General features: G+C 40.9%; 1 protein-coding gene across 1 annotated transcript in view; it reads right to left on the bottom strand.

Moving 5' to 3' along the window:
* The window catches only part of UNC13C (unc-13 homolog C), a 524,308-nt gene that overhangs the window by 290,098 nt on the left and 220,118 nt on the right, over window positions 1-14,092 (bottom strand). Inside the window, exons 10-12 of the mRNA XM_090029216.1 lie at window positions 7,244-7,413; window positions 4,979-5,094; window positions 2,659-2,822 (exon numbers count right to left, since the gene is read on the bottom strand). Of these exons, the coding sequence (XP_089885342.1) occupies window positions 2,659-2,822; window positions 4,979-5,094; window positions 7,244-7,413 (450 nt within the window). The remainder of the gene's footprint in view (window positions 1-2,658; window positions 2,823-4,978; window positions 5,095-7,243; window positions 7,414-14,092) is intronic.

Genomic DNA, 14,092 nt, shown 5'->3' with positions numbered 1-14,092 from the left:
TGAATACAGGTTTATGTGTAATTTTTGTCCCTAGGCTTTATGTTGACTGATTTTGCACTAAGTAAATATAGTGTAGATTAGATGTCAGCAACCTATGACCCATGGGCTGCATCTGCCCATGGAACCATTGGATCCAGCCTGTGGACATGGACTTCAGCAGTCAGACTGACCCAGATTGAAACATCTGCCACTGCCCCCTGCACCTCCCTCCCACCCATGTCCCTTGGCAGCCCCAAAGGCTCCAATGGGGAATAATGGGGGAAGAGCAGGGTGCGGGCCTGAGGCTTCAATGGAACAAGCAGTGGGCTGAGACTGCTGGGGGTAGGCATGAGTGGGGGTAAGTGTGGCAAGGGACAGGCTGTTTGCACCCACACTGCCTGCTCCCCACTAGATGCCACCTTACTACCTGTCCTCCATTGCTCCCCCACCACTTGTCTCCTTACTGTCTCCCCTACTATCTGACCCACTGCCTGTCCCCCAACCACTGCTTTCTCTGCTGCACTGGTGGGGATGAATTTAAGATTCAAGAAGGGGAAGAGGGAGGACCTGGGCAACTACAGGCCAATCAGCCTAACCTTTATCTCAGGGAAAACCCTGGAAAAGCTCATGAAAGAATCTATGTGCTATACGCTTATAGAAGGTAAGATTCTGAACAATAGCCAGTATGGCTTTCTCATGGGTAGGTCTCATCTCACAATCTCATCTCCTTCTATGACCAGGTCTCTCACCACCTGGATATGGGAGTCAAGGTAGACGTTATATACCTAGACTTCCAAAAGGCTTTTGATCAAGTATCCCATGATATCCTTGTGGGAAAACGGGAAGATAGTGGGCTTAGCTGCTCAACAGTTCAGTGGGTGAGAAACTGTCTGCAAGGTAGGATCCAGAGAGTTCTCATAAATGGGTCTGTGTCATCCTGACACAAACTGGCCAGTGGTGTCCCTCAGCAGTCCATGCTTGGACCAGTGCTTTCCAACATCTTTATCAATGATTTGGATGACAGGAGTGAAAAGCTCGCTGGCCAAGTTCATGGATGACACCAAGTTATGGGGCAGTGTGGTCACATCAGAAGATAGATTGCAGATACAGGCGGACCTGGACAGGCTCAAGAGTTGGGCAGACCAGAACCAGATGAAGTTTAACACTTCCAAGTGTAAGGTGTTCCAGCTGGGGGCAATAAACCCTCAACAAACGTACAGGCTTGGTGGTGACAGCTTGACTTGCACCATGGCCGAAAGGGACTTAGAGGTAATGACTGACCATCACATGAATATGAGCTGCCAGTGTGATGTGGTGGCTAGCAAGGCAAATAACACACTGGCATGCATCAAATGATGCATCTTGTGTAAAACAAAGGAAGTGATACTCCTGCTGTGCTCAGCACTGGTGGGACCACAGTTGGAGTACTGTGTCCAGTTCTGGGCACCACACTTCAATAAGGACATGGAAAAACTTGAGAGGGTCCAGAGAAGAGCTACCCGCATGCTCAGGGACTCGCAAGGCAAGACATATGAGGAAAGGCTGAGGGACCTGGGCCTCTTTAGCCTAAGGAAGAGAAGGTTGAGAGGGGACTTGACAGCAGCATACTGCTATATCAGAGGAGTGCATCAGGAGCTCGGTGAACAACTGTTCACTACAGCACCTCTGGGGAAGACCAGGACCAATGGATACAAACTCCTGGAAGGCCGCTTCAGGCTTAATACCAAGAAAAACTCCTTCACAGTCAGGGTGTCCAGACTGTGGAATAAACTCCCTCCAGAGGTGGTGAAGTCACCTACTCTGGAGGTTTTCAAGAGGAGACTAGTCACCTTGCTGGGGTCACCTAACCCCAGTTGTTTTCCTGCCTAGAGCAGGAGGGCTGGACCCAATGATCTGCAAGGTCCCTTCCAGCCCCTAACAATCTATGAATCTAAAATGACCCTCCAATACTTAGATTCTAAACATGGAAAATTATAATAACTTTATAATTTTTTCAAGTATAGAACCTAATTAGTGGAGTGTTATCTTATAATATAGGGCCATCATGGATTTGGGTAAATACAATAGGTTGCCAGCCTCTGGTGTTTGATAATAACAGCTCTGCTTTTTATGTCTCTAGGCACAAGGCCCCTGAAGTGAGGGGCCATGGTCTAAAGTCACTGGAGAGGGTTTCAGCTTTCCTGGATTATGTAATACAGGTTTTGTACAGTTAAAACTTCTGGAAGGTGTAGTCAGCATGCATTATGTGCATATATTCTGCATGTAAGGTCACTTACCAGGACCCCCTGAAGGTCTATGTACTTCTGAAGAAATATATTTGGGCTAATGTTCTACCACTACAAAACAGCAAATAACTAGCATTTATACAACATCAAAAGACCGTGTTATAGGATCTAAAAATTTTATTCAGGACAGTTAGCACTAATGAACTTGGATCTACCCCACAGTGGTTAAGAAAGTTCACTGGTTGGACCAATATTTTTTTAAATGCCTTCACATCTCTAGTTAAAGTACTACTTCACTGTGAATATTGTTTGAGAAACAGATTTAAATGACCTAATCTTTTTCATCAGGATTGGATCTAAACTGGAGAAAAAAGGATGAAGGTTCAAAATACTTAACCACCCTCTTCCACATTCTCTCAGAATGTATTTATTTTTCTGGAAATGATATACTTACGTCATAGCTTGATAAATATATTCAATTCCATAACGCATTGCAAATTCATCTACAATTTCTTGTGCAGCGTCATCAAAGTACACCTTCCAGGCTTCATCACCTTTCACTTCAGGAATTTTTACAGCACCATTACATTTAACTTCCGTCAAGTAATGGAATAGGTTCTAAAGGTAAGAGATTTTTTTTCAAATCAATAATTCCATCTTTAAGTGGTAATGTATAATGCACTATTTTTTCAACATATTCATTAAATTTCAAATTCTATATGTCTTTCCAAAGTCTAGAACCAAATAAGTATCATTTGGTAGAAGAAAACTAGTGCTTAATTTTTTTTTGTGATGGAACTCTGCCAGTACAAATCAGTGAGTCAGCACTCTGATCTATCTCCTTGACATAAGGTCACCTCAGTAAACCAGTGCAGACTAGAACAGATCTAATGCTGTGTAAAATAATGCAGAAACCTTCTCTTTGGTTTCATATGCCCTTCATATGTTATATCATGATATTATAATGCTCCGTGACCAGTCCAGCAGCCTGAATTGGATTTGCATTCAATAACTTTCTAATTTCAAGACTTAAAAACTTTAAGTTATAGGCAATATCTTTAGAATAGCTCAGAAATTTCTCAAGGAACAAAGGGACAAAATAAAGAACAGGATTTAGTAAGCTTCCCAGCAAGCGCTAACATTTAATTTACAAGAAAATGACAAAAAATTGTATCTCTGATCACCTTGCTTGGCTATAAACAGAACTGGTAACTGTTAGGTCTCCTGATTATTTCTAGTGACAAAAGGCAACTAAAACTGTTGAGCCCATTTCAATTTTTCTACAATTTTCTTTCCCACATCCCATCTCACATGCATCTTAGGAGCGTAACCTGGCACTGTTGAAGTCAAGGCAATTTTGCTATTTGCTTAAGTGGGATCCTAATCAAAGATACACACCCTATATATAAATACCAAGTGTAACTCGCACCAGTGCCAATTTTGTGGCTACTTCAAAGAGTTAGAACTGTACTATTAATAGCATGCCCATTGCCTACCAGAGTTAGATATTCATCGATTTATTTCATACAAGTACTTTTGGGATAAAAAATAAAGGGGCGTAACAGAAAGAGGGGTTAAAGGAAATGGATATCTACTGGAGAATGCTGGAAGATGCTGACTTTATTTGTGATACTTTCTGTTAACTTTTTTCAAATGGGCCTAATTCTGATCCTGCTTGTTTCCTGCTATCATCTTCTTCCTGTCCCCAAAACATTGCATCCAAGGATATTGCAAGAATACAGGGCTATTGTCTCATCTGCCAGGGCTCTGAGATCTAAATAACACACACATCAGTAAATTTAAGATAGAACATCCACAACATATAGATGCTGCCCTCTATTTACAAACAGTGAATGAAGATCTCACCTTCTTTCTTCTCACCATGTGGTTTTCTAACTGCTTAGTACCTAAATACTTTAAAGTCTTGTGTCCCCAGAATATGAAACTAGAATCCAGCAAGCTAAACCAGTGGTTAAAATCACCAGTGGTTAAAATCAGAAAACAATACTCTTTTCAGAGGACATTTGTATGGCATGAAGACCAGAAAAAAGGCCAATATGTCATGAGGTACACTCCTAATTAGACTAAAAGTTCTGAGAACAGTGTTATCCTTGAATCCTACAACAACAAAAATCCATGTAAAACTAATAGAAATTTTGACCGTAAAAGAATAGACCAATCAGGTTCCTGGAGTGTACAGTTCAGACCCTAGAGAAAAATATAGCTTGTATATCAATGTTGGATATTACAAAACTAATTCTAGTTTTTCAGTCCTTGGATAGATAACAAATGTGTTCTGGGATTTTTGAGAATTTAAAAATTAATGAATAAATACATACATACATGAATACACAAATGAAAAAGCCTCCAAATGTGGCTACATCTTCTAATGACATTAAAAAGCATGTAATAGGCTTTACAATACTGAGGCAGAGAACTGCAGCAAGCGGGTTCGGGAATCCCATTTTCTGGCCTTTCCAGCTGCTTCTAGCAAGATCAAATGCCCTATGTGTATAGTACACCAGTCTCTCCTCCTTGAACACAGTGACTTTGAATGTCATCATTATATTCAGTCACTGTTAGAGACTCTTAATACATATACAATATTTTGAAAGGAAAAACCTGTAGCGAAATTAATTGTATCAGTTTTCATAGCCACATATGAATATAGGGCTTGTTTATTAGTTTTGTATTCCCAATTTATCCAATTTCTTTGTACCAAACTGTCTTGTACACAAACAAATGTCTCTCACCACAAAACTTCTCCAACATACCTCATGTAAACATGTATATTGTAAATGGTATGGGGCAACTTTTTCCTCTCCTTTTATTTCAACATTGATTTTCAATCTAATGGCACCAGAGACCGCTGATTTATCTGTTCGTTTTTCTGATAAACAGAAAAATAATATATTAGTTATTACCAAGAATACATTTCTGTCAAGTGATAAATATAGTACTGCACTTCTAAAAAATCTTTCTGGTTCAAATAATGATTTTTTTTTATGCTTGAAAAGTCCAGCTGTTGAACTCAACAGATATTGCTTTTCTTAGTCAGAAGTTTTTAATGTAATGACATTCTTGACAGCTTTGCAAACCTGAGTTCACACACAGTCCAGGCTATGAAGTAGAGCACTATGTTGTGAAGTAAAGAATCTCTCATACTCCATCACATAAAAAGGAAATTAGTTTCTCTACTTATTATCTGCATTAGTTATTAGTGATGCTTCCTTTTTCCATTTTTACCAGCATCTCTAAAACAGCAGTGTGTTAGGGGAAACCAGAATATTGTTACCATAAACTCTATTCTTCAGCTGAGCGGAGGAGGGGGAGTAAAGAAAAGACCCGGAGAACTTTCTACCATCCTATCTGTAAAAACCTATTTATTTGCTATTGCTTCTTGAGCTCTGGATTACAGTTCTTTGATTCCAACTATTATTATTCCAGTCCATTCCAGAAGTGTAATCTGATTCAACAGGCACTAAGATTTTTTTTGTAGGTCTTTTGCACAGTTCTGCAAGATGAATCATGAATGAAGTGAACAGTATATTGAATAAGGATTTGGGATTTCAACAGATCCAGTGCATTTTTTTTTGAATAGTTCACTCCTTTTTCTTGTATGTAATGTTTCTGCCTGTTAGCGAGAATGAAATGTACCACCCTCTGTTACATAATAATAAAATTATCAGCAGCCATCTACCAAAGGTTATTGCACATGACAGGTAAGATCTTTTCAGTCTATGGGTTTTTCTTTTCTCTATTTGTGCAAGAAGAACTTGTACCTTCTAAACTAAATTGCTATTAAAATTGCTTCCACTCAAATCAGTAAATTTTTTAAGAATCAATTTAATCAATTGCTTGTTTTTATATCAGTTTTATCAGTTGAAGGATATTAAGAAAAATCATTTGTGATGACAAAGACTAGTTGTCTTAGTAAAAATCATACTCAGTACAAACATAAAAGAACACATGGCTTTGTTTTCTTTGCTGGAAATCAGCAAACATTTTCCCAGACACAGCTTTGTATTTCAATAGCATGTGGAATACTAAGTAGGAACAGTGGAGAAAAAAGGGTATTGCACTGTATTTTGATACAGATTGTTGCTCAGGAAACAAATGTATTTCAACTTTAGAAAAGTCTCAGTTATATAATTTACCCCAAACTTTTTATTCAGCAGGCTACCTAGATAAAATATCATCATATTTATATTATCAAACAAGTACAAGAGAGTTGCACTTGACACTATGCCTCTATATGTATGGTGGATAACAATATGCTTCTAGAAAGGAAGCATTGCATTCTTAGCTTTTACATAAGATAAGCTTTGCTTACAAGGACTATTTGAACATATACCAGCCCACTTATTGGCATGCTGTTTGTAACCCTGGTCCTGATCCTCATCTGTATTGCGTCTTTGGATGTAAAATTGAAAAGCAATACCAAGGAAATCCTTGGAGTTATACAAGTACAAAAGTGGTACAAGTCAGAGGAAAATTATGCTCAGGCCTGTATGCAAACATGTATGATTAAAAGAGAAGGTTGGTAATGCATAATTGCGATACAATAAGCCAATGCACAGTTATTTCTTTCTCTAATATACATCCTTGTAGATTCAAGTCTCACATTAACATGTGAATAAACTGACATAAAGGATTTTCTTATATTATCTTTACAGCCACATTACTGGTGATAATCTCATTTTGAATTAAAAGAAAATATCTGCTTTTTGGACTAGAATTTTTCCTGAGTGGCTATCTATTCAAATTGAAAACAAAGTTATTTATCATGTGTCTAGATTTACAGAAAACATACATTCTACTCGTTTTCAAATCAACTTGCAAATTAATACATTTTAAACCTGGAATCCAAAGCAGAGTAGAGTTTTATTTTAAGAGAGAGCATTATTCTGATATACCAGACATACATTACAAAACTCATAGCACTCAAAGATACTGAATCAGATAAAATTAGGGTTGGAAGGGACCTCAGGAGATGATGTCTAAACTAACTTCTAAAATATCATAAAATAGGTACATACCCAAATTGTACCAAACATCCATTTCACCACTCAGAGTTCTCACTTCAATGATAGTTTGTCCTAGAAAATCATCTGATTCCTTTTTGAAATGTTGCTTTACTCTAGATTTAATGTCATCATCTTCATCCCAGACTCTCACTTTTATTCTGTCTGTAGAGTTATGGCATTCACTGTAAATAATATAAAAAGATACAGACTATGATACATTTTCCCTAATGTACTGTTGAAGTCCGTTTAGTTTTTCTTGCTTTCAATACACTTGATAAACCTCTGATGGTGGCAAGATACTGTGCATCTTCAGGAGTCCCCACTCTCCCTGTGGCACCTGCCCCATTCAGTCGAATGCTAGGGCACACAGAATCAATGAGATTAATAGTACCATTATGTTCACAAGGAACTATGGAAATTCACCTGATTGAATGAATTGTGCTGGAAATGAATTAAGTTAAGCATAGGAATGAGACATTTTTAGGAACATCAAAACTGCTTCCCAACATATGTATCACATGCATTCCATTATGAGATAATTAAACAGAAAACTTATTAAATGTGGAGATATTCAGAGTATACCAAAATCTATCCAGCAGCATGGATGCAGTGCACCTAGTCCATTTGACTACAGTGAAGCAGCTTCTCCAAAAGACTGTTTTGGTGTAAAATTTGAGAAAATTTCTTAGTATATTTTGAAATCGAGACAGTAGGTCTTTGAATGGAGAGTGAGACCCCCTCTACACATGCAGGTAAAGTCATGATTGCATCTTACGTAGGGGTGGCCAATTATTTTGGCTGGAGGGCCACTTTCGTGAGCGGTTAAGGACAGTACAAATAAAATCTGTCAGAAGATATTATTTTAACAAATTATAGATAAAAAAACATATAATAAAATCAAATATCTACTATACATAGTTTAATTTTATTTAAAAAATGATTTATGTTCTTTTGAGTAATGTATATAGATGCAATTGCATGCTTGGGGGTCGTCATAGGCCACAAGATGAACATGAGCCTGCAATGGGATGCTGCAGCCAGTAAAGCAACCAAAATGCTGGCTTGCATCCATAGATGCTTCTCAAGCAAATCCCGGAACGTCATTCTCCCCTTGTACTTGGCCTTGGTGAAGCCACCACTGGAGTACTGCATCCAGTTTTGGGCTCCCCGATTCAAAAAGGATGTGGAGAAGCCTGAGAAAGTCCAGAGAAGAGCCACGTGCATGATCAAAGGTCAGGAAAACAGACCTTACAATGACAGGCTGAGAGCCATGGGGCTTTTTAGGCTGGAAAAGCGCAGGCTCAGGGGTGATCTGATAGCTACCTATAAGTTTATCAGGGGTGACCACCAGGATCTGGGGGAACATTTGTTCACCAGAGCGCCCCAAGGGATGACGAGGTCAAACGGTCAAAAACTCCTGCAAGACCATTTCAGGTTAGACATAAGGAAGAATTTCTTTACTGTTTGAGCCCCCAAGGTCTGGAACAGCCTGCCATCAGAGGTGGTTCAAGCACCTACATTGAACAGCTTCAAGAGCAAATTGGATGCTTATCTTGCTGGGATCCTGTGACCCCAGCTGACTACCTGCCCTTTGGTCAGGGGGCTGGACTCGATGATCTTGCAAGGTCCCTTCGAGCCCTAATGTCTATGAACTTTATGAAATGTCTATAATAACTCAAAATTAAATCTTACTCTTGTATATTGTGTGGAGGAATGTGGGGGGTAGGTGTGTGGAGAGGTGGATGTAGGGTATGTGTATAGGGGAATGGGTGCGCATGGGGCAGGGGGTGCATGCAGCAGAGCTTGCCCGGACAGTGTAGGTGAAGATGTGGTCTGCCCTCCCCCTTTCCCCAATCTAGCCTGTGGTTGTCTCCATGGTACTCTGCATGGAGCCAAGCTCTGCCTGCTCCTGCATGCACCTGCCCCACACTTGCCAGACAGCAGGTGTCCTGGCCCCAGCTATGGCCAGCGTACCCAGCTTCCCAGTGGGGCTGCTGTCACAGCCACCTAGGTACTGCTTGGCTGTCCTGCCTACAGCAGCACCTCCTCCTCCCGCCCCTGCTGCACAACTTCGGGGAGCAGGTAGCATGGAAAAACTGTGGCAACATGTGCCAGACAGCAGATGCCTACCTAGGTGGGGAGGGGAGGTTAGGAGGTGAAGCACTGCTGGGAAGCTATGCATGCTACGTGGGGCCTTGGCCATTGGGGCTAGGGACAGAAGTTACACAAAAATGAGTTTAAGTGATCAGAAACTGGTTTAAACCTGTAACAAAACAGAAGCTCAGTGCACTTGGACCAGTTATAAAATGGCTGAAACTGGTTTAAGATAAACCTGGTTGAATGTAACTTAACCGATTTGGGTCAAAGCATTTTATGAAACTTCTGTCCCAAGCCCCTTCCTGGTACAAGTTAAACCACAATCCCCCAACATACCAATGTGCATTGCAGCCCTAGGCTGTGCTGTCTGCTCCAGAGAGCAGGAATGGTCCTGCCTCTCTGTTCCCTAGCTAGAACAGTGAGGGCTAGCTGACAAGGGGGTGGGGGTGGGGCCAGGGAGGGGGGAGTGCTAAACACCCCTTCCCTTACTCAAGCTTACTGCTGGCTGCATCTGTGGACTACAAATCCCAGTGGCACCTGGAAGCCGGAAGAGGAAGTGATAAGCAACCCAGCAGAGTTCTGCTGCTTTAATTCTGGACTGCAAATCCAAGAGACTTCAGGGACAGCAGGAAGAGGAAGTGAACACACAGCCAGAGAGCCATGCTCTAGTGCCCCCCCCCCTCTAGCTTTTGACCCGAGCCACTTCATGTGGCTGCATTTCCTGAATCAAAGGTAAATGTCTGTTCACTTCCTTTTCATTTTAATCTTTACAGTTTAGAGCAGGCTTGTTCAACATGCAGCCCACCAAGCCGTTTTCTGAGGCCTGAGGTGCTGTGACAGGAACTGAAAGTAAACACTGTTTACTTTCATTCCCACCCCTTGTCCCTCCCCCAGCCCCTCAGCTGCTTCCTAATGGCTGCTGAAGGGCTGTTGAAGGGACAAGGTTCTCACACACACTGTATCAGCTTGATGTTGCCAACGCAGTGCGACTCCTCCCCTCCTCTCCCCACTCATTTCATGGTGTTGCTTCCTAGCCCCCCCCTTCTCATTTGCATGCCAGCAGGTCATGGTGCAGCAGGCGGGCAGGTGCAGGGGGCATGGATGCCAGCTCAGAGGGATGCTGTGGCCAGGCCCACGGGAGATGCTGCTGCTGCTTTGGCTGTCAGGGTGGGAAATTGGCACTGATCCAGCCTCCTCACATCCCCCTGTGCCCGCAGACATCGCACTGGGGGTGGTGAGTTGTGGGCTCCAGGGAGGAAGAGAGCCCTGCCAGTTGGGCTCAGGCTCGGGCTGACCCAGGAGGGAGGGAGCAGGGGGGTGTCCCAGCACTTCCTGCACCCCCCTGTAGGGTCCCCACATGTCCCCCTGGCTGCTGAGCCCAGGTGCACAGGTGTGGGAGTATTCTCAAAGATGCCCAGGTGGCAGGGAGGTGGCAGGTGCCCCTTGACCCTTGTGCCCCCAGACCATAGCCGGACTGGATATGCCACGTGAGCAGCTGCTCCTGCCAGCCCACTGGGTGATAAAAAGTTCATGATCCGGCCCCACATTCAAAAAGGTTGGACACCCCTGGTTTAGACTAACATGCAAAGACTGAATCAATTCAGCTTCAGGCTTTTTGACTGTCTGCACTTAGCCTGGAGGTGGAGGCAGAAGCCTGGCATGGCTTGGGCTAACTCAGATAGGAGTAGATGGAGCTCAGCCCCATGTAGAGAATTGCAGGGGGTTGGTGCCCATCCATGAGCTGGATCCAATCAGTTGGTGGGCTAGATCTGGCCCATGGGCCATGTTCTGACCACTCCTGATCTAATGTGTAATCCACACAATTGCAGCCCCTGCCATGCACATGTGCATGGCAGGAGGTGTGACTATGGAATCTTACATTAGATCCAATTGTGCCCTATTGCCGGTACAGGGGGAGCCTGATTCTGGGCTTCCCCTGCACTGGCAAGAAACAGGCTCCCACAGATGGGATCCCCCTTTGCTTTTCAACTGATACAGTAACTTAATGTAAATCTAGGTCAATGAATAAATAAACAAGTTTACTGTACATTTGTGTTTTCAGTATGTGATACATTATCTATGCTCTTTTCTATAGAAAGCCCATGTAAGCCTTGCTGGGTTTTCTACAGATTGTGCTAGTAGGTTGCTCATTATGGAAGTGTTTGTTGTGGAATTAAGAACATTAAACACATTATATATATATGTATATGTATGTATATATACACATACACATACACATACACACACACACACACACACACACATATAGCTATTGGACTAGATTCTTGGGTATGATGTTCACAGGGATGATGTTAAGGCTGTTCTATCCTCACCCTGGGGAACGGTGACATACTGAAAGAAAGAGGATAAAACATTGCATTCTTGTGCATTACCAATCTTCAGGGACAGTGATGGTTTCTCAGGCTGGCTAGCAGCAAATAAACAGCATACTAACTGGTGCCGGCAGTTTTTGTAACTTCTCAATATGGTAAAGGTGCCTTACCTACTAAGCACTTTAAAGACACAAATTAATCCTCACAAGAGGTATGTATTACATTAAAAAGCTTTTTAAAATCAATATATACCTTTAAATGTAATTGAAACTGTCTCAGGTATATAATATTGCCTATCTTTAACATCTGACACCCTCTCTTTTAATGTTAGTCGTAAATTTGCACTTTTGCCAGTTCTATTTATCAGTAATTAAAAAATCTGGTAGCAAAACCAACAAACTGGCTGAGGAAAATGTTATAATCTCACTTGGCTGAAAATACCACTAAAGACCTTGTGCAGAGATTAATAAATCTGTGTTGAGCAGAACAGCAGTTTAATCAAAGCAGCATGTTCACTCTAATGATCTTTAGAAAAAAAGGTCTTCCTCTTTTTTCCAGAGGAGTTTGCTTATAGCATTTTTTTTTGTTTTAAAGCAACAGTGTTAATATAAAAAGAAATCTCTTTTTTTTTGTAATATCTACATTTTTTACTTCACGTAGCAATAGGCTGCACTATTTTTTGACAAAATTTAGGAAAAAGATCAAGAAGTTAGCATGGGCTAGAGCTGGGGCATATTTTTTAGGTTGTGAGCCTGAAATGTAACATGTCTGTTCAGTTTTAAATACAGAGAGGCCCAGTAACACTCATACTGCAAACTTCCAAATATGCAACTTTGAACATTTTGACAGATAGGGATCTCCAAACTTTATCAGTGGTTTATCTATTTAAATGAAATACAGATGCACTGAAAATCTAAGCAAGTCAATGCTGTTCTTCACGTTCTGCAATGAATCACAAGAACTTATACTTTGAAGGACTTGACCTATTGTTGCAGAATCCAGTAAAGTTCAGAAGACACAAATGCTTTCTATAAGAGAAGCAGGATTTGTTTATCTTTTATAACATGACCAACTATATTGTAGGGGCAGGTGTCAAACAAACTTTCAGGCATAACACATGTCCTGCCTTAGGTCTGTGAAAGAAGCAGATGTGGCTGAAGATAAGTAAAAGGTAGAAAAATACTTTTGTTTAACATCATGTAAATGTAAAGTGTCACTTAAGAATGGAAGCAGGCAGTAAACTGTTGGAGCAAAATGAAGTTAACACAAGTAATGACTGACCAAATAAAAAATAATTGAGATAGATAAACTCAACTATACGAAAGAATAGGATCATTCAGAAGGAAAGAGAGCTGCTGTCACCCTGCCAGAAAGGCCCTTAACAAACCAGTGGTATATAAAGTAAACTAAAATTGGCAAACTTTAGGCTATTATCTTTCATGTTGGAGACTGGGCTGATGCCCAAATTCATAAAGGTAGCTCAGGTTTTATCTATGCCCATCCACTAAGATTGTCAAGAAGTCTGCCAATCCAGAGACTCTTGGCCTTGGGTAGCGTAGTGAGAGAAATCTAAGAAATACATATGATAGATAAAATAGATTAGGTAAAACAGATGTGACAGTTAGCTTAGTGATTTGTAATATGAGTTGATTGAGAAAATCCTATAGCAGCTAGAAGTCATTATCCCTCAAGTACTAACCTAAAGGACAAATCTTCAAACTTCCATGTATACCAGAGCAATTTGAGACACATGCCTGCCTGATAAGGCAATAAGCTGTGGGGATTTACTGTACCCAGCTACTATTCAATTGACTTTTAGTAAAATCATAAGAAACAAGAATTGAACTAAGGGTGGGAAGTCACGGTATCCTTTAAAAATCAATATGACATAGAGACCTACTGCCCTCAGGTGCAAAACCAAGATCTTTAAAATACACTCAAACAGACTGACGCCATTCTGTAGCCTTGCTGCCTTACTGAGTTTTGGATACTCTCTGGGGTTCTGCTGGGATGCCCAGGCTAAATTGTTTCTTGCTAAGGCTTGCATGCTTACTTCTGTTATAGTGGCTTCTTGATTTTGGTTTTCCCTCAGTAGAGTTCAGAAGCCAAAATGATATGATGCCACTGATGGTGGCTTATGCACAGCTTCAAACATCCCTTTTCTTTGTCATGTATACTGATTAACAGTGATATAGCTACATAGTTGATTTTTACATTTTATTTCTAAGATTTCATTGATAACAACTCGAGGTAAAACAAGACTCACTTTACCTTTCATCAACATCTGTTTCAGATTGCAAACTCAGGAAGACAACATAAGAATATGTTTTCACAGAGATACAAATTTTGGTGGCTGTCTTAACAATAGAAGTCTCTTTACAAAGATGCATTTAAAAAAAATAACTGTTTAAGATTCTGGAGCTTTCAAAGA

This window comes from Crocodylus siamensis, chromosome 15 (assembly GCF_052110815.1).
Source record: "Crocodylus siamensis isolate JL-2025a chromosome 15, ASM5211081v1, whole genome shotgun sequence".
Lineage (NCBI taxonomy): Eukaryota > Metazoa > Chordata > Crocodylia > Crocodylidae > Crocodylus > Crocodylus siamensis.
Note: the sequence above shows the minus strand (reverse complement) of the source record. Positions and strands in the feature narration are given on the sequence as shown.